This window comes from Alternaria dauci, chromosome 8 (assembly GCF_042100115.1).
Source record: "Alternaria dauci strain A2016 chromosome 8, whole genome shotgun sequence".
NCBI lineage: Eukaryota > Fungi > Ascomycota > Dothideomycetes > Pleosporales > Pleosporaceae > Alternaria > Alternaria dauci.
The window spans coordinates 2,326,578-2,353,307 of record NC_091279.1 but is presented as its reverse complement, the minus strand read 5'-3'; the positions used below and the strand labels follow the sequence as shown (position 1 = coordinate 2,353,307).

The window sequence follows — 26,730 nt, the reverse complement described above, 5'->3', positions numbered from 1 at the left end:
GATATATATCCAAGCGGAGAAGACTTTTGCCAGGTGCCACATGGGCCCCGGGTTATCCCTCGAGACAGCCTGCTTGACATACTCCACACGCATGTTGACGCTGGACGATGTAAAATTGAAACCAACAAAAAGCTGAGATCCTACACTCAAGGCAAATCGGGAAAGGTCACTCTGCTCTTCGAAGACGGTAGCCAGTTCGAAGCTGATGTGCTTATCGGAGCCGATGGTGTCCATTCCCGAGTGCGACAGCACATGTTCCTGGGAAATCATACCCTGTCTGCGCCTCAATTCAGCGGTCAGTATGCATACAGGATGAGTTGCCCCCGAGCCGAGGTCGAAAAGAGGTGTCCAAACAGCGTTGCCTTACGCGGCTTCAGGATCGTAAGGCGCCGTCTCCATCGTTTTAGTGTCTGCAACTAACGACTCATGACATGTCTGCAGTGGTGTGGAGCGGGCCGACATGTAACCTCGAACCTGGTCAGGGACGAAATACAGCTAACCGCTTACGACAACGTCTTCGCTGCGGACGGGGTCCCGCTCCCGTTCGACGGCCCATGGGTTGCCGAGATTCCGGCGGCACAGATCGCTGAGCGTTATGCGGGTTGGGAACAAGACCTCAACGATCTGCTGCACGTCCCAAAGATTGCATCGCGGTGGGCAGTCCACGTCGTAGCCCCACTGCCTGCATTTGCGATGGACCGGGTTTGTCTGATCGGTGACGCTGCGCACGCCATGACACCACACCAAGGCCTTGGTGGGGGCCAAGGCATCGAGGATGCATATATCCTAGCTCGATTGCTCGAGGATCCGAGGACGACGGTGGCTACTTTGCCGCATGCTTTGGAGGTTTACGACGCGATTCGGCGGCCAGCCTCTCAGTTGGTGTCGCGACAGTCGCTGGCGAACGGATTGACGTACGGATTCTTCGATACGCAAGTCGGCGACGCACCTCTGAGTGAGATAGGGGCGGGATTGGTTGCAAGCTGCCGCTGGCTTCTGGATGAGAGAGGCGCAGAAAAAGAATGGTTGAAGGCGAAATCTGCATTCGGTGCTGCACTAGAGCGCCGTGCTAAGGATCTCGCTTCCCCCAGTGCGCCGTCCGACCATCGCATATCAGAGTAGTGCAATAGGGTGTCATCATGATCAACGATTCGCCATGATACTGCCACTCGCGGTCTAACCTTTTGCCATGCACCTTTAGGATTAGTTAATGAATTTGAGATTCAGCCAAGCAGTCTTCTCTGCACGATCAAAGCACCAAACAGTCATGTGCGTCTTGCTTTGCGAAAAGCATGCTATACCGTAAACGAACATTCCGCCATCCGCTCTTTTCTCGCCCTCCCTGATTAAACCATCGCGATTGTACTGAGACAGAAGGCAGGCTTCTCTTTGACAAATCTCTCAGATCGGTCACCACCATGCGTTCCAATCAAGTCCAGCGTATCGTCGTACCAGATCCGGAACGAGCATGCCAAATTCCAAGCGCAGAGACTGTCGGCGCTGCAGTATCGATTCTCCAAAGGGACGGGATCGTGGTATTGGAAAACGTTGTGGACAAGGCTGCTGTAACAAAACTGAACTCCGTCATGGCCGAGAGATCTGAACAGCTGGCCAGCGAGCCATCAACGCATTTCAATCAAGGCAAACCTACCCGGAATATCTCGCAAAGGCCGCCTGCCTCCCCAGACCTCATGTTTCAGTCGATTTGGGCGAACCCTTTCACAGCGGCCATCAGCGCTGCGATTCTAGGACCGAATCCGCGCGTAGTTTACGTAAATGGCAACACAGCACTTTCTTCGACCGAACGGCAAACTGTTCATGCAGATCTGGACCATGAACACCTCCGATTTCCATTCGCATTGGTGGCAAACTTCTATCTTGTCGACACAGATCCTCTGAACGGCGGCACAGAAGTGTGGGTGGGGAGCCACAGAGACACCAGCATGGCTGATCATGTTGACTCGCCAGACTCGCCAGGTGGACTGTCAACCATCAAGCCAGAGCTTGTCAGCAAACGGCGGGAGATACTTCCACCGGTGCAGATCTCGGTTAAAGCAGGAGATCTAGTACTGCGAGACCTGAGATTGTGGCATGCAGGAATGCCAAATCGGACTAATATACCCCGAGTCATGTTGGCGTTTGGTATATTTCCTTGGTGGTATCAAGCGTCTTTGAAGATAGCACTTCCCGTCACAGCTCGGCCATTGGTAGAGAAGTGGACAAAAGAAACAGGACTGGAATTTGTGGTGGAGTGGCAAGAGAATTATGTGCCGACTTCGAAATTCTTCGTGACTGCTGCCTCGGCGAATGAGCACTTGGTATACGGGTAGAATACGCCATGGTCAAGGGGTGCTTAGATACCATGCAGTGCAACCACATGCACGAATCGCGTACTTGAGATAGAATAGGTTTAGAGCTCAGCAGAATCGATGCAGAAGATTGCGCTAAAGAAGATCCAACGGGCAGATTACCTCATTGATCAGAGACTTGGCGTAGAAGCCTCCAGACCCTTGCTTGCATGGGACTGCTACGCCCATCGTAGAGTGTACGTGGTTTCGACACGAAAGAAGGTCATCACCATTCTCTCATCGTATTGCAACCATCAATCCAATGGCTGATATCGACGTGGAAGAGATTCTTTCTCGGCTGACTGTCGCTGAGAAATGCGACATAACAGCTGGTGAGTTCACTGTCGCTTGTACTAGCCCCAATCTTCTCAGGCTTACCAGGTGGCAGGACTTGACTTTGCACACACCGTACCTATCCCACGTCTCGGAATTCCTTCCCTACGGACAAGCGACGGCCCGAACACAGTGCGAGGTACACGTTTCTTCAACTCTACGCCAACAATATGCCTGCCAACTGGACCAGCGTTGGCAGCCTCATGGGATAGGAAACTACTTCGCGAGATAGGAGGGCTACTGGCCGATGAATGTATTGCAAAAGGAACACACGTGCTCTTAGCACCGTGTGTGAACATCCCGCGGTCTCCGCTTGCAGGGCGAGGGCATGAAGCGCTTGGAGAGGATCCTCTTCTTGCGGGAACACTCGCAGGACATATGTGCATCGGGATCCAAGAAAAAGGCATTGTGGCTACACCAAAACACTTCCTCTGCTCTGACCAGGAACAAGGATGCTTTAGTATGAACTGCATGGTCACCGAGCGCGCATTAAGAGAGATTTATCTCATGGCTTTCATGTTAACGATCAAGATCGGTGATCCGGGCGCAATCATGGCGGCGTACAATAAGATCAACGGGGTTCACATCACAGAAGACAAGAGAATCTTGCACGACATTTTGAGGAAAGAATGGGGCTTTCGTGGTCTGGTCATGAGCGATTGGTTAGTGAACTCCCCCAGTCCTCATTCTGAACCCATGTCTACTGGACGTAGTCCTTTAAGGATCTTTAGAAGACAAGCAGGATTAACTGTTGGATGTGTAGGCACGGCTTGTATGCAACAACAGCTCCTATCCGAGCAGGCCTAGACCTCGAGATGCCCGGACCCAGCCAATGGAGAGGGAAAAATCTGTTACACTCACTGCTGGCGAATCGATTAAGCACGCATGATCTTGATGACTGCGTGCGACGCGTTCTCAATATGATCAAAGAAGCTGCTAGCTCCAACATACCGGAACAAGCACCCGAGAAGCCTTTGAATCGTGAGAAAGATCGCGAACTACTTCGTCGGGCCGCAGCTGAGTCGATAATACTCATGAAGAACGAAGAGAGCATACTTCCCCTAGATCCCGACAAGTCGATTGCTGTGATAGGTCCAAATGCTGCTATTGCGGCATACCGAGGTGGACGCATCGCTCATCTCCGACCTTACTACGCTGTAACGCCGCTGGAGGCTATCAGTGAGAGAAGCAACGGAAATGTGCAGTTTTCTCGAGGGATCTATAACCACAAAGAGAAACCTCTTCTAGGCCATCAACTCCTGACCAGTCAGGGCAAGCCTGGATTCGACATGTTCGTTTACAACAAGCCGCCGACCGTTGCAGACCGCACGCCAGTCGATCATTACGAGTTTCTCAACTCCTGCGGATACTTCTTCAACTACGAAAACATGAAGCTAATTGATGGTGAGAACTGGCACGTGGATATCTCAGGTCGCCTTGTAGCGACAGAAACGGGACCCTACGACTTTGGCGTCAGCGTACAAGGCACCGCAAACCTGTATCTCGACGGAAAGCTCGTGGTAGACAACACGAAAGACCAGCAATTTGGCGAAGGCTTCTTCCGAGCGGGTACCGTGGAGAAGGTAGGCACTGTTCACCTAACCAAAGGAGAGACATACCACGTGCTAGTTCACTGGGCCGGAGCACACACTTCGGAACTCATCAAGAACTCTCCACTCACATTTCATCCCGGCGGAATACGTCTCGGTGGATGCTATCAGATGGAAGTTGCTGCCTCCATTCGCGCAGCTGCCAAGTTAGCGGCACAGGTCGACCAAGTCGTTGTTCTCGCAGGTCTCATGGGAGACTGGGAGAATGAGGGCGCAGACAGACCTGACATTGAACTCCCACCGCACACTGGCGACCTCATCAACAGTGTTCTCGATGCCAACCCTAATACGGTCGTCTGCATCAGTTCAGGAAGCCCTGTGACAATGCCATGGGCCGGTCGCACCAAGGCGCTGTTGCATGTGTGGTATGGAGGCAACGAGACAGGAAACGCGATTAGCGATGTCTTGTACGGCGATGTCAACCCATCCGGAAAGCTACCGCTATCTTTCCCCGTCTGTCTGCGCGACAACCCGACGTATCTGTGCAGCCAAGCGGAGCGGAAGCGCATATTATATTCCGAGGACGTGTACGTAGGCTATCGCTACTACGACACTATGGAAAAGCCCGTGCTCTTTCCATTCGGTCATGGGTTGTCCTACACTGAGTTCCGCCTCTCAGATCTTCAACTTGAAGTAAACGGCTCTCAGGAGGAGGCAGTGATTACGGCAAAAGTCAAGGTTGAGAATATCGGCAACTTTGACGGCGCAGAAGTGGTGCAAGTATATATCGAGCCGCAGAAACCCAGCGTCGGCCGTCCGGTGAAAGAGCTAAAGGGCTTTGAGAAGACACATGTTCTCAAGCAGACCACTACCACCGTTGAAATAGACATGGAACTGAAATACGCGTTGGGATTCTGGGACGAAGCAGAAGGTCGCTGGGTATGTGAGGATGGGAAATACAATGTGCTTGTGGGAACAAGTAGCAGAGGAATCTTTCTACGAGATGTGTATTCCCTCGAAGCAACGTTTTGGTGGCAAGGTATTTAAATTTGTTGGTAGATAGAATCCAAGACACTTCGATGTAGAAGACGAAGTACATTCTAGAAACGCGAAATACCAATGATCATATCAGACCGATTCTTCGTGACTATCACGACGCTCCTTAATCTTCCCGTTGACATTCACCGGCGGCAAAGGCTTCTGATTGAGACCCTCCAGAGTACCTTTAATGGTCTCCAAAGCAGCTTGATGACCTTTGACTACGTCCACAAAATCTGCAGTGGCGAGCAACAGGTTGAAATGCTGTATCCACGAATCCTCTTCTGCGGAGATTTTGAAGGACACAGTCATCAAAGGCTTTCCATGTCTATGCTTTACCTCAACGAGTCGATTCACGGCTTCAAGAAACCTTGGGTCGTCGCGTTGGCCAAACTTCCGAGCAGGAAGACCCAGCGAGAGGCGGAGGTCTCCCGGGCCTAGCATCAGGCAATCTACACCGTGCGTGGCGGCAATGGCGTCCGCATTTTCCATTGCAAGCTTCGTCAAATTAGCAAGCAGCGCGATAGCGGCTTCTCATAATGATCACGCACCTGGCTCTCGATCTGGCATATGACAGCTATGTGGCTATCCGCCACTCGATCATGTGTCAGTCCGTGTGGAGCTGTATCAGTAATCCCAGAGACCAAGGCGCATGGCGATAGAGACCTGTCTCCACCAGAGGTCGCGTATCGACACTTGGAAACAGCTTCGGCGGCTTGCTCGGCGGTATCGATATGCGGGAAGATGATTCCTGCTGCACCTGTAACGGAGACGAAGATCCGATGGTTAGCTTCTGCTAGAGGAAAATGTTGCAGGATTGAAAAGTCGGTCTGCGTATACAAATGTTGTATGCACGATATGCAGCCAAGTCTGCACATGTACACATACCTGCGTCAAGGGCGTGCGTTAGCAGATCTGAGTGTGCAGACGGGACCCGCACGACGGCGACTGTCCTGCCTTCGCTACAGAAGTTGATAGTCTGAATGATGCGGACTAGGTTCTCGGCGTCAATTGGACTGGGTCTTGAATTAGATGCGAGCGCACAATGCATGGTGTTTGTTACTTACGTATGCAATGCATCAACCATGACAAAATCCATCCCCAAGACAGCGATAGTTCGAGCGACCATGGTATGCGGGAAAGCCATGATTGATCCAAAGAGGTAGGAAGGTGCTTTGAAAGGGTCCATGGTCTTCCGAATGGCATGTGCCAAGTTGGAAGGTTGGAAGAGTGATGTCGCTCGAAAGTGTTGCATTGCGTTAGCTGGTCGTCGCAGTTCCGGAGATCGAATGAGACGGTGAGATTGAAGATTGAAGAATAAGAAGAAGAGTTTCTCGTCAAGTATATACAATATATCTTCTGGGGATTTTAGACAGCGTGCCTCTTGCTTATAAGTCGCGTGACACACTGAGTGCGGTCAGTGTTTTATAACGGAAGTGGGTGGACAGATCCTCGCGCAGAGTAACTCGAAATGAGTAGCCACGGCAAAACCAAAACAATGATACATGTGGTATTGCCCAAAAGACTCTGGTTGTAGTGTACTCTATCCGCATAGAGCCTGCATCGTCTTGTGCCGCTAATAGCACGTTGCGCCGACATGATACCTTGTGTTTGCAAGACTGCTTCTTCCAATGAGCTCCAATAAGCATCGAGGCCTGTATCGGTCAGGATGAATTGATTATGCTTGCTCTGTACGGCCCCTCGGTGGTCGCATATAGATCTTGGTAGGTACACTACAAGATCATGTTGACTGCACGTGATGCATTGGGACAGAGTTGGGAGTAGCATGATCATGCAACAGCACCCAGGCCAATATTGTTTTTGCGGTACAAATACACGGCGATTCATGCCGAACAAGGCATCTCGGGAAGCACAATCAGCGGGGTGACAAGAAAAAAGCGCCACGCTAGCCAAAGTACAGGCCTTGACTCTAAGGCACGGGCTATAATTGTTATATCTACACCTAATCCTAGCGTTAGCTTTATAATATTAATAGTATTACTTAGCTTAAGAAATAGCTATAATATAAATAGCGTTAGGTATCTATTAAGATAATATAAAAGCGTATTAATAAGATACCTAATTAGGTATTATAAGTACAGCATTTCCTACATATCTAGGTAAAAAGTAATGCTTAGTAACTATAACTATAAGATTTAAGTCTATATAGCTCCTATAGTATGACCTCGCTTCTGTGTTTATCCTAGTGCTGGCTAGCAAAGCGACGCTGCCTAGGCGAATAAGAGTTACGGCAAACAGACTATCTGTGTAGAAGAGAATTTTATATTAGTCCTTAGTAGTATTATCTAATAAGTTAAGAGAGGAGAGGCAGGCGTCTAGGAAGGGGCTTAAGACACTATAAGGCTTAAGATTATTATAGTTTAAGCTAATTTAATCCTTAGTATACTAGTACTTTACGTCTATATTAGTATTAATGTTAAGTACTATCTATAACTCTAGGAATAGCTACTTAACGCCTATAACGTAATTGCACGTTATAAGGCGCATAGTATTAAAGAAGGTATTTCTCTTTAGTAGTAAGCTTTAGGATAGAGTATTAAAGTAGAAGTTAAGAAATAGAAATTTAAAGAGCTAGTAGTTACTTAAATATTTCTACAGCCTTAAGTACTATAGTTATAAGCCTAGAGGTGAGCTCTAAACTATAGTTATTAACTAAAAAACTCCTCTTCTACTTTAACTCCTCTTCTCCCTAACGTTACCGCGACTGTCTAGAACCACTTAAAGTTTAGGGCTTTAGTTTTAACCTATCTATTTTTACTATATATAGCTATATATAGTAAAAATAGGTATTTAGGAAACACACCTTTACCGCGATTTATTATAGTGTCTTTTAACAGTGTTGTGCTTGCGTCTTTTACCAGCACGTTTATCATTTAAATAGCTCCTATAGTATAAATATAAAGCTTTAATAATAAGATAGAATAATTATATACCTCTATAATGCTAAAATCGCTTATTTCCTATACATTTCCTATACAAGGTATGTAATCTGGGCATACCTCGGCTATGCAGACTGGCTAGCGTGGCGCTTTTTTCTTGTCACCCCGGTGCAATAGTTAGTGGAGATGTGGGAGGAGTGGGTTCTTGTCTTAGTTTCGTGGTTGCGCGGAAGCTTGCTTGTTTGGGGGAATGGGCTTTCTGACCTAGCGCAGGGCCCCACACTGGGACGAACGGCTCTAGTCTCAAAAGAACAAGCGCAAATTACGAAAGAGACAAATTTCATGTAGGAACCACTTAGCCCAAGCACGCACATGCAACCATCAGCCAAGATTGTCAAAGTTTCATCGTCCTATTGCAAAAGCACAGTGTTAAGGGCCTTTCGCAGCGCTTCCATCTCTTCCGTCGTACCCACTGTAATCCTCACACAGCCTTTGCAACCGGCCTGCGCACCAACATATCGGATCGAGATACCGTGCCGGTCCCGGAGCTGCTGCGTCAGCTGCCTAGCTTTCGCATCGTCTCGTTGACCCCCAACAAGAATTGGTACCAGCACAAAGTTGGCAGCCTGGCCTCCAATAGCGGCGCCAATTCCATTGGAAGCAAACACAGGATCTGCAAGCATCTTGACCAGAGATGCTCGGTGAACCATGACTTGGTGCTGCAGCGCGATCGCACAGGCCTGCCCCTCTCGCGAAAGCGCTCGTTCGGCAAGATCCAAGACTACGCTTGACAACTTGTACGGCATTTGCACCTTTGAGAAGAGCTCGATAATGGCAGGATGCGCAATGGCCATGCCGACCCTGTTCGATTTTCAGAACGATATCAAGGTGAAAAAGAGGTAGTGGCAGTAACTGCACCGTCGACTTACCTGATTCCAGCAAGTCCGTGGGACTTGCTCAAAGATTGCACAACAATAAGATTGTTGTATCTTGGCAAAAGCTGCAAAGCCGAGGCTCGCCCTGCGTTTGGTGCGAAATCTATGTAGGCCTCGTCGATCACGACAATTCCTTTGAAAGCTAATGATCAAATCATTTCAGCGTGTATCGAGGTGGAGACTAGGAGCAGCCCTCAACTAACCTTTGAGATCAAGTATTCGCTGTATCTGATCCACCGGGATCAATGAGCCTGTCGGGTTGCCGGGTGACGCTAGCACCAGCACCTTGATGTTGTCGTCCTCCGACAGTGCGGCGCAAATCTGCAACAAAGGCGGTCAGCCCTGCGGGATGTGTGGCTTGACGTGATGTTTAACCGACCTGATCCACTGGGACGCGAAACGTCCCGTCCTGGGCTACATCCTGCATGCACTCCTTCACTTCAACGCCTTGGAGAGTGGCGCAAACCTTGTACAGGTCAAACGTAGGAGGCGAGAGCAGGATCTTGTCTCGACCAGGTGTACACGTCATTCGGAGTATGACTTCAACCACGTCTGAAGCACCAGACCCAAGGCCAACTTGATCAGGGGCTGACAATGAACGGTAAGCTAGTGGACTCGGTGTGGCCGATAATGGGAGGAAAAGAAAGCAAAGCCTACATTCTAAGCCTCGCCACTGCGCAATTTGCCGACGCAGGGAAGCCTGAGATGCGGACGGATATCGATGCAGGTTCTTTAGACTGATCGGTGCTTGCGGCATGCCATGGTTAGGCGAGCTGTTGATGCAAGGCTCATATCCCGGCGCGGGTACCAGACATGAACCCGCAGAATTCTCGTTGGCATCGAGGCAAATGGACGACCGTGCTTTCTCGTGGTCTGACGTGGTCGTTTGGTACTTTGGAAAAGCAATCACATTCGGCCTGATGCTGAAGTGTAAAGAAAAGTGGCTAGGAAGCAGTGTTCCTGGCATGGTGACTCTGAGGTTGTGAGACACTACGTTCCTTCTCTGACCCCAGTTTTATACACCGGCTACACGGTGGAGTGGTTGCTGTGCCGAGTATTGGGTTATTTGACGTCGAGATGTGGGGTTGGAAGAGCGGTCAGTACAGGCATCCAAGAGACGGTTTACTCGTATTCAGTGGGCTGGGTGCGCCTTCAAGACGGAAGGTAGGCTTTATGGATGGACCTCCTGCATTCTGTGAGGTTTTCTTCTTGCTGCCTTCCCCAAGCGCCGTAGGCTGCTGAGTGATATGGTCTCGATCGAAAGAGCCATCTTTCCCTAATGGTCATTTGCAATCATCCAAATCCTACGCTTCTTCATACCACAACCAATTGTACCGCTATCTCCGCATCAGGTCGTAGAGCGGCAAGAAATTGTAGAACATATGCTTGGACTGTACTGATCAGGCTAACAACGCGAGTCGGAGACATGCAGACGGACCATGCGGTTGAATATGGCAAGCGTTACGATCGTCTTGCGCTGAATCGGATATGCAACGCAGGGTGGACGCGATGCAGGCGATGTAGATGGTTCGCTTCGGCTGAGGTATAAATTTGCCATGGCGCGTCTCTCAGCATGGTTACGTCCCCCAGCCCACCCGGTAACGAACAAGAGTCGGCGTGTTTGGGTCAGACAGCTTTGAGATATTCCCGCAGTGCAACCGCCCATTCATACCTCTTTCCGAACAGCCTCTTTTTTCCTTCTTTCTTCATCATCCTGTGTCTAGAGCAGTGACGAGCTCGGATGGCGCCCGATTGCGACGCGCATCATGTTGATGGCGAGTCTGAAAAGGCACGGATCGAGTGGGCTGCCCTTCTTAGCTCGCACTTGACACACGCCTTGAGTGCGAGCGGATCGTACGCTCAAGACACGATCAAGGCCCACGAGACATTCTTCAGGGACCATGTCTGCGGCTGGTTGGGTCGCGAGCCATCATCGTCTCCGCTGCGCCCTGCATATCCGTCGGCGCTGACATGCGACGCAACACCACTTGAATTAAGCTACAGCTGGAACGGCAGGACGTCGGTCGCGGTCCGCTACGTGGTCGACTTGATTCCGCTAGACGGGGCCCTCACCCGATCGGCATCTCTTGCTGCTGCACTGGAAACGATCAATGGGCTGCGACGGATCGAACCGACTGAGGGCTATCGCGTCGAGATGCTGCCAGACGTGTGGGTAGAGGTGACGGCGCGCCTCGCCCACTGGGAGCACACCGTTCACCCCCTGTCCTCTGCTGACTCAGCCGCTCCCACCATGGTCCCGTGCGAGCTGTGCAGCCCATCATCCACCTTTGTCGGCTTCGACCTGACAAGTTCCGGTGCACGCGGCAAGCTCTACTGGCTTCTCCCTGCTTGTCTATCTTCGCAACGTCTACTAGACCTCCTCGACGATGTTTTCGCCCTGCTGCCAGCAGACATCCACGCCCACTGGGGTCAGATGCGCCAATACCTGGCTTCGCAGGCCTCGAGCGTGATGCGGCCTCGCATGCTCTGCATCGACGCGACACGCTACCCAGCCCCCCGCATCAAGCTGTACAGTCGCTTTTATTTCGACTCTCACGCTTCTTTTGCGGCCGTAGAGCCCTACCTCACCATGGACGGGGCCGTACCGCTGCCACCGCAGAGCCATTACGCCACGCTGTGGGCACACATGCAGGCCAAGTACCGGCTGGACCCGCACCCGCAATCGCGCTACTGCATGGTCGTATATGACATTCTGCCTCTGCAGCTGAGGAGCAAGCTCTACTGGTTCGCCCACCAAATGCCTTGCAACGATGGCGCCATCATCAAACATGTCTTGGCCGATTTCGTACAGCCTACTGCTCTTCTTCGAGGTCAAGTCGAGGCTGGTCACATGTCCGATGACACTGCCTTTATCAGAGAGATTGGCGTGGCCCACCAAGGCGACGCTTTCGACATTGCCGCTTATGTCAGTCCTGCTTTGTTTTCTGCTTAGCCAGCTATCTAGGTGCAGCTTGTTCACCGTGTCTTCCTTATCCTTTGCACGGCCCATGACATCGCTTGTGTCATTTACGTTGGGATGGGTGTAAACGACTCGTCGCCTATGGGTCGCCACGAATGAGAAAAGGACAGGTCGATGATAGCCATAGATGAATGACGAATGAGGTATCAGATGTCCAGGAAAAACAAAAAACGCGTGCCGTCCCCGCCCGCCCATGTCGTTATGGTGTGAAGCAGCTAGTCACCCGGTCCCCTTACCCCTCCACACCATGCTTCACGCGAACCTCCAACAAGGTCCTAGTGCCTTCTATCCCTCATACAGCTACCCGAGTTTCTTCGTCTGCATTTTCAACCCCCCTGCTCAACCAGGCTGTTACATGCCTTGTCAACACTGCTACCACGACAAAGAGGCCCACTGACACCCAGAACGGAAGGTACGTCCATCTTCCCCCTTTTTGCATCCCCGCTGTCAGAAGTCCCGCAAACATGGGGCCGCTCACGATACCCGCCATCCGATCCGCCACGTTGAGACCCGTGTAGAGCATCGTAATGTGCGCTTTTGGAATCGACCTTGTCATGCTTGACTGCAATGCGCCCGTCATGCCCCACCCCATCATGTAGACGAGTATAGCGCATACGAAGACCACCACCCTCATTCCCTCTGCTCCGCTCAGGCATGATATGGCAGCCGTCAACATTCCCACCAATGTGAGCCACTGACAAACATTGACCAGACCGATGTCGAGCCTCGCGCTAGCGATACCTACCCTTTGCAGCCTATGAAACGCCCATGAGAATGCCACCAGCGTCGTGGCTGCCATCAAGCGTTGACCAGCCAGAAAGTAATTTGTATGCGCGAGGGTCCATCCAAAGCTGCGGCTGCTCCACTGCTGCACAATGCTGTTCACACCGTGTCCCAGCTCATTCAGAAAAACAATGGCGAGCGCCATGGCCGTCGTGGGCTCGCGAAACAGCTCCGAGGTTCGCCAGACCGCCCTGGTCATCGGTGCCCACATGTTTAGCCGCAGGGACGACCCATTGCGCTCTTTCGTCCTAGCGCTGACGTCTGCAAGCAGAAGATCTGTCGCCTCGTCGGACTCGACGCCTGACACCTTGGCCCGCCGCGCGCGATCCTGGGGATCGGATATCCAACAGAGGATAGGGAAGGCTAGGCAGTACATCGTCATGCCCGTTAGTGCAGGCGCCCACAGGTTCTCTTGCATGAGGCGTGCCCCCACCATCTGACCGATAGCATTTACGACGAGACGTATGGCGTTGAGGAGAAAAAGCACCTTGCTCCTGCATCTATCGGTTAGCAAAAGCTGGGCTAAACAAGGCGTTGTGGGTGTGGTACAGATGACTTGCGGGTAGGCTCTCAGCGATCAAGGCATTGGCAATGCTCAACAGAACACTGTCCCCACCACCAAAGAGGCGCCACAGGGATTGGCACAGGACGAGCCTGATGTTGAAGATTTGGTGATAGTAGCCTGCATCATGGGTTTGTCAACTTTGCCGTCGGTCAAGGGTGGGAACTGGCGACTGTGACGGGCTTACCGATGCATATGGTGTACGTGAAGGCGGTGACGGTGCCAGCAATGTTGGCTGCTAAGATCCAACGTCGGCTGAATCGTGCGCAAAGCGATGCGTAAGGGAATGCGGTCATGATTTCTGGTTTTTGTCAGTTCTCGATCTGAGTGACAAGTATGGAAGAATGCTGAATCGGAGCCTTACCAATGAGCGATGATATGGTTACGTTGTATGCGTTGATCATGGCCAGGTCTCTTTGTATGGCGATCGCCTTACAGTTCTCTTCGCTCAGATCGCCATCCGAGAGCAGGGTTCCAGGAGAAAGCTGCAGGTGGTAGGAACGACACAAGTTCAGTTCTATGATGCGCAGAAGAGGCGCCTTGAAAAGAGACTGTGCTGAAGATTCAAGCACCAGCAGGAGGCAGCATGCCAAAGCCGTCTGGTGTTTCGAGGCATACATGGTGCGGAAGGATGTTGGAAGTGGAGTGACGCTACCAATATGCATCGGTTTCTGAGGCCTCTTTAACTAAAAAGCCGAGCCTTCGCCGCATCCATATATCAGGCGCATTTCGATTCTATCTTTCGACTTCCAAAGACCTTGCGCGTGACCTTGGACACTAGGTGCAATCTTTTCTTCCATTGTTGATTTGTTTTCTCTCCATTTACCGCCCTTTGGTATTCGGCGTTCGCAGGCATGAAAGACGACCAGCCGAGGGTACTTATCGTTGGAGCCGGCATAGCTGGACTTGCCCTTGCGCAAGGACTAAAGAAGGTATGCAATGCGTCCAGTACTTCATTATGGCCTCAAGATCACTAACGGAAGAACTAGAAAGGAATACCGTTTCTTGTTTTCGAGAGGGACGAGTCCTCGTCCAGCCGTTCTCAAGGATGGGCTCTCACTATCCACTTCAGTCTGCCACTATTGCGGGATTTCCTTCCCAGCGAACTTGCGAACCGCCTACATACAACCCGGATAGACCAAACCGTAGGACACGACCATAGTCATTCTACGTTCATGAATCTCGAGACTTGCACTCCGAAGTGGTCTCTCCCTCCGACATACGGCGATCGCATGCGAGTTGTTCGAGGACGCCTCCGCAAACTGCTCATGGAAGGAATAGAGGAGCGAATCATATGGGGCAAGAAGCTATCGTCATTGGAAGTTGAGAAAGACGGGGTTCGGGTAGACTTCACTGATGGAAGTCGTTACAGCGGAGACCTTCTCATCGGAGTCGACGGCTGCCATTCTACCGTGCGCTCGCTCCAATACGGCGCGCCGCTCTCTCAACCTACGCCCATCCCAGCATGCTTCCTTGGAACCGAGGCACTGGCCACCGAGTCCCAGATGAAACCACTCCTTGCGCTGGACAAAACACTCTTTCAGGGTTGTCATCCGTCAAACCCTGTGTGGATGTGGTTCTCTGTCATGGAACGCCCGAACCATGGTGCTCCCGCTCTGACAGACCCTGTGTGGCGTGTTCAGATATGTCTCTCGTGGCTTTCTTCCACCGGGCACGCGGATATCCCCAAGACTGATGGCGGGCGCATTGACTTGATGAGACAAAAGTCGGCTGGCTTTCACCCGACATTTAAGAAGATCTTTCAGGACATATTATCTGATAGCTCCGGACCAGTTATCAACGTTCCGTTGGAGTTCTGGTGGCTGCCACATGCTGAATCGCTGGGCACATCCAAGGGACGAGTCACGTTGGCAGGCGATGCGGCGCATACCATGCCTCTATGTTCGTATTATCTACCTGTTTTGCTGATCGAGGAAGATTCGCTGACATGTGTAGACCGCGGAGAAGGTTTCAATCACGCCCTTATGGATGTTAACAATCTTCTGCAAGCGATTGATGCTATCCACGCCAACGAGGGAGATAGAGAGCGCATTATTCACAAGTATGAAGACGAGGTTCGCGCGCGTGGTCAAAGATCTGCGTTGATGTGTCGAGACGCTTGTCTTGAGGTACACCGGCTGAATAACCTTGGGGCTCACTCTGTTGTTCGTCAAAAAACTTTCATCTAGTACGGATACCTGCAGCGCGTACAATTATAACGCTAAGTGGTATTTAGATCGCTAGAATTTGTTTTCGCCTTTCTTTTTCTCATACTAAGTAACGCGGACCTCATTGCTCGTGCCTTTACGCGTAGAAGAAGCAAAAAGCTCAGCTTGTCGTCGGCATGCTTTCCGCAGCCACACTAAATATATCTTTCCAAAAGCTTTGCGAAGCTAGTCTGGGCATACAATCGCCAGACCGCCACGCTCCAGGAGGAATGTCTGCCCAGGTGATGCCAGTATCACGGCACTGACACTGACTCTTCCCATTTTCCCTCTTGTATGCGTTGGTTGCTATTATTGTGTGACGTGGACATATACAATGAGTCAGGCGCTCCCAGTAATCTGTCGAATAGCACGGTCCTCAGATTTGTTCTACGACAGAAGCAGTGGTAGCGCCCAGATCGTTCCCAAAATGCTACGACGACGGCGCGTTTAATCCATCACTCGTTCTTCAGCGCTATGGCCATGTCATCTACGAGGATCATCTTTGCCTCAATCTCGTCCGCTTCTTAAGAACCCGTTCTGGTCTTGTTCCTTTCTCCTATGTAATCATTGCAGTTCGTGTGCATATCCCTTGTCAAAAGGCGCGATACCATGGTCGTCACCTGGAGCGCATTCGACATCGTCCAGGCGGTTCAATTAATTCTAGCGATTGCTTTGAGCGGCCCAGCCTACACTCATCTTTTTCGTTGGCTACGGCGCTCAGATCTCTCAAAATCGTCCTTCAATGGTGGGCAGCAATATCAGGACGAAGATGGAGAAGCCTCCAAAGAATCACTACAATCATTTTCAGATCGTCTGCCGCGAGCGCTATTTGCTACGCATGCCTTCATTGGTAGCTTGGCCTGTTTTGGGCTGATTGTGGTCGGCTCTTACCACGGTACCTCTCTCAATGGATTTTCCCGATTTGGCATATGGGTACGCTAATCCTCCTTGAGCGATAATGAACACAAGGCTGACGTCCAGCTTCCAGATCAACTTGATGCTACAATCTGTGGCCTTGTTCACCGAATTATCTTCTCCACGTCGATTTGTTCTGGCAGTCTGCGGAAGCATAAACTGCATCAATGCTTCATGCGCTCTCTTCCTCGGCCTTTACGCCGGATCGTTGAGCTGGAGTATACTAGGAAACAGAGAGCGCATCCTCATAGCGGTCGAGCTCTTGTCAGCCCTCGTAGCATGCGTTTCTGGTCTGCTGCTGCCACGTCGCCCAGATGTCTTTTGGAAGGGAATCTTGGTCGATAGACTATTCACGACGTCCGCATTCAGCATCATCTTCTTCTCTTGGTCCCGTTCTGCGCTACGCAATTTCTTGACGGAACAGTCGCCGAAGATATACAACCTTCCGCAGCTCAATCACACGATACGCGCACTACATCTGTTGCAGCGATTTTACGAATACAAATCACTTCGAAGCGATGACCGATCACTCTGGAGAGACCTATTTTCTACCAATTCTCAACAACTGGTTGTGCAACTGAGTATGACGATTTTCGGATCTGTCATCAGCTTTGCACCTCAGATGATGCTTCTTGGTGTACTCAGGACCCTGGAGCGAGATTCTGACACTGAAAGCAAGTTCATCACCACTGCTCCATGGGTTCTTGGTCTAGGTCTGAGCATAATCTGTACCGCTTTGATGGATGCAGGGACTGTTTGGGTCTCTAGTGTAAATCTGGGAGTCAAGATGCAGAAGCAACTTACCATGCTTCTCTTCGATAAGATGCTACGTGGCGTCTCCACGGCACTGGAAGAATACGACAATGAAGATGGCTCTGAGATGACAGATCCGGCGAGTTTGAACGTCATCAGCCTTGTCACGTTGGACACGCAGCAGATTGGAAACTGCATTCGAGACGTCTATCGAGGTTACGAGGCTGTAATCAAGCTGGTCATTTCTGGATGGTTCATTCAGCAGCTTATGGGCTGGCAAAGCTTGCTCGCTAGCATCATCTTGATTGTGTTGCTCTTCTCTGGCAACGTGCTTATTGCAAAGCAGCATGCGCGCGATCAGATAGACCTCATGGAGGAAAAGGACCTTCGCGTGGCTGCCCTCACAGACGCTCTTGGAGGAGTTCGGCAAATCAAACTGTCTGGAGCCGAGCAGCATTGGTCGACATACATCACACAGCAGCGAGAGAAAGAGCTGGCAAGTCTATGGGCGGTAAATCGATGGAACATGGCTTCGAGCGCGATCTGGACGATGACCCCAATCCTGCTTTCTGTGCTTGTCATATCGATACATGCATACCTTACTGGACAGTTGAAGGCTTCCACAGCCTTTACAAGCCTTTCCATATTGGGTTCGATCAACAGCACCCTAGGGGCTATCCCGCAACTGCAAACCGGTTGGATCCGCGCCTTGAACAGCTTGGAGCGTCTTGAAGACTACCTCTATGCATCCGACAAATGCTTCCCCTCGACTAACCATGATGAGATCAGTCTCCAGAATGCGACCATTTGCTGGAATGGATCGAGTCCAGATGTATTTTCTCTCCGAGACATGACCTTATCTTTTCCTTCTGGCGGTATAAGTGTCATCGAAGGGCCCAGTGGATCTGGTAAGAGCTTGTTGTTAGCCGCAGTTCTTGGAGAGTGCGAACTGGTTGCTGGTAACATCACGAAACCTTCTGTCACTGCCCATACGCCAGCAGTCCCAGGTCGCTCTTGGCCTCTGAATTCGTCCATCGCGTACGTCGGGCAGGCTCCCTGGATCGAAGCTGGTACAATCATGGACAACATTACGTTCGGTTTCCCGATGCAAGCAAGGCGTTTCAACAAAGTACTTCATGCTTGTGCTCTCGAAACAGATCTAGCGGCTTTCAAGGATGGCGACCAGACCGAGATCGGGCCGCACGGAGTGAATCTGAGCGGTGGACAACGCTTACGCATCACACTTGCGCGTGCTCTCTATTCTCCCGCCTCTATCCTGGTTCTGGACGACATCTTCAGCGCCATCGACGCCCATACAGCTCTTCATGTAGCGGAGAATGTTTTGGGTGGCTCCATTGTGCAAGGGCGTACTGTCATCTTGGCCTCACATCATCCCTCTCTCTATATGCCTTATGCGGACTACATTATATCGCTATCTAGCGGAGGCCAGTACGAATGCAGGTTTACAGAGCGTTGTGGCCGCGCACAGCCGCATGAAACCACTCACACAACGAATGAGATGGTACCGAGACGTCGTCGTGCGTCAACTAAGACAGCCGCATCAAGACATGCCCGCAAAGCCTCTGTTCTCTCGGTGGCGTCAATTGAGCCATTCCCCATTACCGAGTCCACTGATGCCGTGGAGGTTTACCGATATATCGAAGAAGAGCAGGAACAAACTTCTGGATCGCAACATAGGACCTTGATCCAATATTTGCAGTGTATGGGAAATGCCTGGTATCTCCTTCTCGCTCTACTAGCCTATGTAAGCTACGTTGTTATGATCGTAGGCCAGGTATGTTTCACACAGTTGGATGCCGATGGCATTGATACTGACACACGATAGTCATGGTGGATCGCCCGTTGGGTGCAGCAGGACGAACATGCAACCCACAGCTCACCCACCGCATGGCATGAGAACGACTCCAGCCTTGTATGGTACCTGGGTATATATGTAGCCTTCGCACTAGCTTCATGTGTCTTTGGTGTTGGGCAAAACTACCTGACGTACTATTGTACGTTGAACGCATCAAGACGACTATTCGACATGCTCCTCAACGCCGTCTTACTTGCGCCAATGGACTTTACCGAACGAAATCCACTAGGTCGGATAATGAATCGTTTCACGAGCGATACAGCGATCCTCGATGAACAAATCGGTCAAATCCTTGGCGGTGCCTTGACAAGCGCCTTGATGTTGCTCGCTATCTTTGGCGTGAGCACTACCGTCAGCAAATGGATACTACCCATGTCAATCCCGATGCTTCTGTTGTGCGCATACACTGCCAAACAGTTCCTCCGAGTGGCTCGCAAACTGAAGCATCTCGACAACATAAGCCGAAGTCCCGTCCTAGAGAGCTTCTGCTCCGCCATGGATGGATTGCCTACGATTCGGTCCATGCTTCTACAGGAAAGATACACGACCAAGTTTGCAACCATGGTAGACGACAACACACGAGCACTGTTGAACCTCTGGCTTATCAACTCCTGGTTCGGTTGCCGCATGGCATTGATTGGATCTGCTTTCGTCACCATGGCTAGCCTGGTCATCATCTCAATGCCTGGTATCACAGTCGCCATGATCGGCTTCGCTCTAGGTTTCTTGCTCCGCTACACAGACACCATTTGTGCCTTTATACGCAACTTTGGCGCTCTTGAGATTGCACTCACGAGCACCAGTCGCGTCCTCGAATATACCAAGATCCCTAACGAGAACTACAGCGGCGGACGCATGCCACCGGCGGCCTGGCCGGAAGAGGGCCGTGTCCAGGTTTCCGACCTGGTCATCCGGCACGCACCGCATCTGCCTCCTGCACTGAACCGAATCAGCTTCGACATTGGACCAAACGAACGCGTGGGAGTTGTAGGTCGCACAGGTGCCGGGAAATCAACTCTCGCCATGGCTTTCTTTCGGATCCTCGAGGCAGAACAGGGCTCCATTACCCTGGACGGCATCAACATAGCGGAGGTGACACTCCAACAGCTTCGTCAGCGCCTTTCCATCATCACGCAGGACCCGCATCTCTTCCCTGGTACCGTACGCTCTAATCTCGATCCTTTTAGTGTCCACGACGATACAGATCTCCTCCACGCGCTAGGCCGCGTCCACTGGCCCGGCTCCGATGACTGGTTCAGCGAACAAGCAGACATGGTATCCGGAATGGGACTATTCTCAGACGCTGATTCCGTCGTTCTCAGCCACCACGAAGCAACGACGTCTATCCCATGTCCACCACTGCTCGACCAACCCATTCTCAACGGGGGAGAGAATCTGTCCCAAGGCCAGCGCCAACAACTCAGTCTTGCGCGCGCAATCGTGGATCGCTCCAAACTCCTCATTCTCGACGAAGCAACGTCTTCCATGGATCCGGATACCGATGCTGCGATCCAGAAATCTATACGTGAGCTGTCCACGTGTGGATTTGCGTCGATGCTTGTTATTGCGCATCGCATAAGCACGGTTATGGACTTTGATAAGATTATTGTTTTGGAAAAGGGGGCTGTGGTCGAATCGGGTTGTCCTGAGGATTTGCTGAGGCTCCCTGGAGGATACTTTAGGAGTCTTGTTGAAGATTCTCAAGGGACGGATGAATAGTCGGGGTGGAGACGGTAGCTTCTGACGACGACTTGGCCCCAGAATTTGGTGATAGAAGGGGTATCGAGCGCTGGTAGCTTGCAAAAGGGTAGTTGGGCGTTTTTTAGACGGTGGTGTGCAGACGTAGTAATATTAGAACATCCATCTCTTCGACATTGAAGTGAGCCACTCAGATTAACCGCACCACCATCGTCACCATCGTTGAAAGTCGACCATATATATATCCACAACTACGTCTTCCTCGACATTGAGGATCGAAATGCAGTTCTCTCACACGACATGGAGTCAATCACTCAACTACCCAAAGCCACACGACAACCTTTTCATATTCTTACACATATCCCCTCGCACCATGTGGTACTTGGTTTCTCTTTTGCACACCCATCATATAATTCGCCCGCCCATGTGGGTATCATGCATACCCTCCCAGTCCCTAACCCACGCTATGCCTTGTTCCTGTGATGGAAACTAACATCAAAAACCGAAACCAAAACAAAGAAACGCCCTCGCTATGCATACAAAGTATTTTATATGATACACCTCCACCTCCACCTCTCCACCTCCAACTTCTCCAGCCGTCATCGCAGTCCAAGAACGAGGTTTCTAGCTCGAGACCGTAGAACCGGACACCTAATCCGACAACTCAATCGCGTCGTCCTCAGTCGCACCCGGTTTCTCGATCCCACCGACAGCATCAGCACTGCCGCCATCTTCCTCATCATCTTCATCGTCCTCCTCGTCAAAAGACTCCAGCTCCTCCTCATCCTCATCTTCATCAACTTCCTCTCCATCAATCTCAGACTCCTCCTCCTCCTCATCGTAATCAAGCAACTCCTCATCTTCTTCGCCATCGAGCATCTCCGAATCCGCATCTTGTTCTGCGTCGCGGTCGTAATACTCTTCCTTTGCCTGATATTGTTGTTGTTGCTGTTGCGAAGAAGAAGAAGAAGAAGGACAAGTATACTGAGCGCCAGGATACGAGTCCGTAGCGCCAAACTGATCATACAACTGACCCCCATCCTCTTTACCAATCATACCAACATCATCGGTCCGAGTATCCCCATTGACGCTCTGAAAACTACTAGCTGACAAGAAATCGCCCGCATACTGCTCTTGTTTATACCTCATCGTCTGCGTCTCCGCGTGCTGCATGTACGACAACTGCGTCGGTATCGGCGACGAAACATCCAAAGGCTCCGTACTCGCAGGCCGAGTGCTAGCGGGCGACTTGCTAAGACCTTGTTCGATCCTGTACGCGCGAACCGCTTCTGCGCCCTGGCCGTAGAGATGGCGGGGTACGAAGCGGCTCGTGCGATTCCAGTATGCTGGACGGTCCCTTGTCGAGGTGCTGGTGCGGAGGGTGCTGCCGTACGTAGATGTACCGTATGTAGGACGCTGGGTTTGCGATGCAGAGAGGCCGAGGTTGGGTACACTGCGACTCCAGTCGTGTTGGACGTTGGATGCGGAGGCGGCGGGAGACGTGAGACCTCTAGCTCGCGCGATGAGCTGGCCGGCGTTACCGTCGAAAGACTCTCGTCGGTACGAGAACCTGCTGGGGGTAAACGAGGGTGGTGGCATATCGGCCTTTGAGTTTGCCAGTGTCTGCCGGGCCCTTGCAATGAGACTGCTTGTTGAGTCGTTAAACGAAGACCGTCCGCTGAAAGATACTGCGCCGTTGAAGGACTGAGTAGGTGATACTGAAGATGCTGATCTCCTGAAAGATTCCTTGATGGCTTCGACACGAGCACGCTGCTCCTCAAGCATAGTCTTGGGCGCAGACGGCTCTTGATGCTCTGGCGCAGGAGAATCCGGTGATAACTTGGGTCGCTTGGAATCGATCAGTTTTGGCTTTTCTTCGTCCGATGAACCAAAGTCAAAACTGCGCTTGCGGTGCTTGCTTGGATCAATGCCTCTGGCCCGTAGCCTGAACCAATCAGTTTCGGTGCGGTCGACGGGTGCGTTTGCAACTGCTTGTTTATAGGCCTGCGAGTACGCGGAAATCGATGTACTGGCGTTGCTCGTGCTCTTGTCGAATGCAGCCTCAGGAGCCGTGCTGTTGACCGGCTTTGGTGCTGATTTGCTCGGGCTCACACCATTTGTCTCCGAGGCTCGAGCCTGGTGACGTTCTTGTGTCCGCTTGGCGCGCCGACTGTTCTGAGAAGCCACAGATTGCTGTAATGATGCTCGTCCCTCTGGTGGCACCGTTGTTGACGCCTTGCCGTTCGAGACCGCCAGTTGTACTGGTGCAGGCGCATCTGCTAGTTGCTCGTCCTCCCCAACCTCCGACTTCGCTCGCTGCTCCTTCAGTCGCCTCCTCCTCTCCCGTGCCTTTTGTAGCCGCCTCTTTTTCTCCGCCATCGCCATCATCTTGGCCAAACCTGCTCGCTTCAACTCTTCCAAATACTTTTCGTACTTCCGATCCACAATCGCCACTCTCCTCTCCATTTCAACCGTCATCATAGCCGCCTTGGCCATGTTCATGATATCGTTTTCGACAAACTGCATAATCAGTCCCTCCTGAGGGTTAAACATTACATCCGCCGTAAGCGCATGCAATGCTGCGTCCTTTTCTCGTATCCGCGCTGCCCGCGCCTCCTCCTCTTGCAGTAGACGTAGCTTTGCCTGTCGTGCCAACTCTTCTTGCTGTTCGCGGAGCTTTCGCTCTCGCTCCGCCTGCGCTTGTCGTTGTTGTTGTGCAGCAGCCTCTGCCGCCTCCTGCTGTCGCCTCTGCTCTGCTTCTTTCGCCTGCCTTGCCTGTTGTGCCTCCCGTACGCGCTGACGTGCTTCGTCCTCTTTTCGTTGCTTCTCAGCGGCTTCCTGTTTCGCCTGCTCCGCCTTCTTTGCTTCCTCCTCCTGTGAAGATGTCCCGGCTGGGGGTGGAGATCCCGCAGGGGTGAAAGAGAATCCGTTTTGACGCAGTCCTTGTGCAGGAGTGGAAGTGAATGACGATCCAGTGAAGTTGAAAGCAGAAGCGGGCTTGGGTGTCGCTGTAGTTGCTGGTACTGCGGGTTCGGGAAGAGAAGCTTCTGGTTGAGTTTGAGGCTTAGGTTGTGAGGGTGCAAACGATGCCGGCATGAACGCATTCGCTGGAGTCGGAGGTGTCGAAGACTGAGGCTGGGCGGCATTGTTCTTCAAGAAAGGGTTCGCGGGGGTCGTTGATACTGTTGATTCTGACTGCGCAGCATTGTTGAACTTCATAAAAGGGTTCGCGGCAGTCTGTGGCGTTGTAGATCCCATCTGCGCAGCAGTGTTCTTCAGGAAAGGGTTCTCTGACGGTGCAGGCGATGCCGAAGGGAATGGACTGGCGTTCTTTTGCAGGAACGGGTTGGGCTTTGTTTCCGCGGGCTGCGCAAATTGGATGCTGTTCTTCGAAGGATCGAAGAGGCCGGGTTGGATAGCTTTAGCGAACGGATTTGGAGATGGTGTGGAAGCACCATTAGGCTGGAAGGGAGATGCAGCCGGATTGAAACCAGGGTTGCCGAAGGAAGGTTTTGTCTCCACAGGCTGTTGTTTGAAGACACTGGTCTCCGGAACAAAAAGTGAAGACTGGTTATCCATTTGCTGAGCTTGCGCAGCAGACAGACCGCCCTTCTTGGCCTCCTGGACGGTCAGGCCTGCAATGACAGCCGATAACGGGCGCCCACAACGCTTTGCCTCGACAATCGTTTCGGAGAAGAACTGGGGCTTGACATCGGCTTTGGGCAGAACGTCGGCTTTCCGGTTGAAGTTCTTCTGCTTGATGTCCATGAACGTGCGACCTTGCTCGTTGACCTCGAACACGAAGCCGTGCGCCTCACAGAACTCGACGGCTTCCTTTTCGGTGTCCATACCAAGAACCTCTCGCAGCTTGTCCGTTGTCCAGAACTCGACGGGGACTTGATGCCTGAACAGGCCTACTCGATAGCAACGCCATACTACGTCAAGCACAACGTGGCGGACCCTGTTGAAAGATATAGCGGCGGCGCATGCCATGAGGTATGATACCCTCGGCGACTTTACCAGATCCCAGAACCGCTTCCAGTTGGACTGGCACTGCACGAAGCTCTTGTAGTTGTTGTGAATGATGATGGTCTTGAGGAGGCGGAAGATCTCCAAAGCGGTCTGTACTCGCGGGTTGTTTCGAAGGTCGTTTGGTAGACGATGGAGTTCATTCTCGAGCTGGGTGCTGGCGTAGATGGGGGCTAGAATCAGTCGGTATGCCCAGAACTCGGCTTCGCATTCTGAAATGATGTTGGCGCGTCGGTTGTCGGCGTATCGCTCCTTGAGTGAGATGAGCGTCTGGTTCAGCTGCTCGACGTCTTGTTGGTGCGAGTAATCGTCCTTTGTACTCCGTGCCATGTGGTGGGCCGACAGCATGTAGAAACGGGCGCTGTACTCGAGGGAAGTGAGCAGGATGGCGATGTCGGCTCTGTTCTCGATGCGTTGGGTGCGGAGGTCTTTTCGAACAGCGCGTGTGCGGTCCCAGAGCCACGAGTGAAGGAATTGGAAGTCGTCTTCATCTAGGCGTCCGTACAAGTACTTGAGGGTTCTCTGCAGGAATTAAATCACGAACAGGTATAAACGGCTGCGAACTTACCAGACAGGTGGCCGGCGACCGGATCTCCGAGACCAGCTCCACGTCCATGCCTGCCGCCGAGCGCGCATATGCCTTGACCATGCGCGACTCGTCTGCGATGCGCTGACTGCGGGACGGTAGGTGTTGGGTCTCGGGTGTGCATTCTGGCGCCTTGACGTCCAGTTCGACTATGCGGCGCACGCGCTCGTATTCCGGACACATTTCCTCGCATAGGCCGTATAGCTTGACGGAGTCGACGAGGCGCATCTGGCCCTCTGGGTTCATCAGCCCATCGCGGATGAACTTTTCGCGTATCTTGGGGCGCTCCGCTTTGATCTGTGCCGGTCAGTACTGGACAACTGCCGGGATAGCCATGGTCCTTACGTGTTGCAGTCGCTTCTGATATTCGTGGGGCGCAAAGGATGGCGTGCTCGACGCGCCAAAGTGGCTTGCATTGGAGGCGTTCCTGGGAGAGGCATGTTAGAATAGGCCGCGAGCGGCCGTGGGAGACGCTCGTCTGGCAGACATGGCAACGATGGTGGTGGTGTAGTGTGCTCCTGGTGACGGCGCCATCGGACCGCCCGCGCCCTGTGCTGAGGTCAGAGGGAGGGTGCAGACTTACGAATTGCTGTGGTTGTTCTTCGCATCCGAATGCCGTCCTCGTCCTTGGCCAGGTGTGTAGAGGCCTTGCGCCGGTCGCTCCTCGTGCTGCGCATTGTTTCTGCCGCGCCCGCGATGCGCATTCGAGCTGTTGCCGCCTCTTGAACCGCGTCCTCGATCGCCTCCGCCGCCGCCTCTGCCGCCTCGTGGTGTCGCCATGGTCGCGACTCTATGACGGAAAGTGTTAGCTCGCGGTCAATCCACGTCAACGTCACGAACGGTGTGCATGCGAAAAAGAGGTTCGGTGCACGCGAGATTGAACAGTCGTGATTTTTGCTGCTTGGCCGAGTCGGGTTGGATGCGACTGGCGGTTGCTGCTCAATGCAACAAAGGCCCATGAAAGTCGCGAACCAGACGAGCAGTGAGCTCAGAGCCCGGGCCCGTGACGCGGTCGGGCGCCTTGGCATTAGCTACCTGTGGAGCTCCGAGTATCCGCGCTAAGTTTCACACTTCCGGCCCCAATCATCTTCACCCCTCTCTCCTCAGCGCCACCCACAACTTCACGCATCGCATCCAAGGAACGCTTTGACTCGATATCTTGATTCGACATCTAACATGACCGAAATATTCTCTGTCCATGTCTCGTACTGACATGTCTTTTCTACCACTTATCTCC

The 26,730-nt window shown here is 52.1% G+C and overlaps 7 protein-coding genes across 7 annotated transcripts; 4 read left to right on the top strand and 3 right to left on the bottom strand.

Annotated features, from left to right (window-relative positions):
* Positions 1 to 2,556: 2,556 nt before the first annotated feature.
* On the top strand, positions 2,557 to 5,769 carry ACET3X_008698 (uncharacterized protein). The gene is made up of 3 exons (XM_069454900.1): positions 2,557 to 2,680; positions 2,737 to 3,343; positions 3,445 to 5,769. Exons 1-3 carry the CDS (start codon positions 2,611 to 2,613, stop codon positions 5,276 to 5,278), a joined length of 2,511 nt encoding a protein of 836 aa, XP_069304300.1. The 5' UTR covers positions 2,557 to 2,610; the 3' UTR covers positions 5,279 to 5,769.
* A 2,810-nt stretch (positions 5,770 to 8,579) lies between these two features.
* Positions 8,580 to 10,071, bottom strand: ACET3X_008697 (uncharacterized protein; the record flags this gene model as incomplete). The annotated part of the gene is made up of 5 exons (XM_069454899.1): positions 8,580 to 9,030; positions 9,099 to 9,246; positions 9,308 to 9,425; positions 9,484 to 9,692; positions 9,762 to 10,071. The coding sequence occupies 5 exons, from the start codon at positions 10,069 to 10,071 to the stop codon at positions 8,580 to 8,582; spliced, it is 1,236 nt and encodes a 411-aa protein (XP_069304299.1).
* A 1,284-nt stretch (positions 10,072 to 11,355) lies between these two features.
* ACET3X_008696 (uncharacterized protein) lies at positions 11,356 to 12,057 on the top strand (the record flags this gene model as incomplete). Its single annotated transcript, XM_069454898.1, has 1 exon — positions 11,356 to 12,057. The coding sequence occupies one exon, from the start codon at positions 11,356 to 11,358 to the stop codon at positions 12,055 to 12,057; it is 702 nt and encodes a 233-aa protein (XP_069304298.1).
* Positions 12,058 to 12,839: 782 nt separating this feature from the next.
* On the bottom strand, positions 12,840 to 14,049 carry ACET3X_008695 (uncharacterized protein; the record flags this gene model as incomplete). Its single annotated transcript, XM_069454897.1, has 5 exons — positions 12,840 to 12,876; positions 13,077 to 13,361; positions 13,417 to 13,549; positions 13,617 to 13,730; positions 13,794 to 14,049. 5 exons carry the CDS (start codon positions 14,047 to 14,049, stop codon positions 12,840 to 12,842), a joined length of 825 nt encoding a protein of 274 aa, XP_069304297.1.
* Positions 14,050 to 14,283: 234 nt separating this feature from the next.
* Positions 14,284 to 15,618, top strand: ACET3X_008694 (uncharacterized protein; the record flags this gene model as incomplete). Its single annotated transcript, XM_069454896.1, has 3 exons — positions 14,284 to 14,361; positions 14,419 to 15,331; positions 15,386 to 15,618. The coding sequence occupies 3 exons, from the start codon at positions 14,284 to 14,286 to the stop codon at positions 15,616 to 15,618; spliced, it is 1,224 nt and encodes a 407-aa protein (XP_069304296.1).
* A 1,720-nt stretch (positions 15,619 to 17,338) lies between these two features.
* On the top strand, positions 17,339 to 20,899 carry ACET3X_008693 (uncharacterized protein; the record flags this gene model as incomplete). The annotated part of the gene is made up of 2 exons (XM_069454895.1): positions 17,339 to 19,099; positions 19,151 to 20,899. The coding sequence occupies 2 exons, from the start codon at positions 17,339 to 17,341 to the stop codon at positions 20,897 to 20,899; spliced, it is 3,510 nt and encodes a 1,169-aa protein (XP_069304295.1).
* A 630-nt stretch (positions 20,900 to 21,529) lies between these two features.
* Positions 21,530 to 26,273, bottom strand: ACET3X_008692 (uncharacterized protein; the record flags this gene model as incomplete). Its single annotated transcript, XM_069454893.1, has 4 exons — positions 21,530 to 25,429; positions 25,476 to 25,790; positions 25,839 to 25,920; positions 26,077 to 26,273. 4 exons carry the CDS (start codon positions 26,271 to 26,273, stop codon positions 21,530 to 21,532), a joined length of 4,494 nt encoding a protein of 1,497 aa, XP_069304294.1.
* Between the last annotated feature and the right edge of the window lie 457 nt (positions 26,274 to 26,730).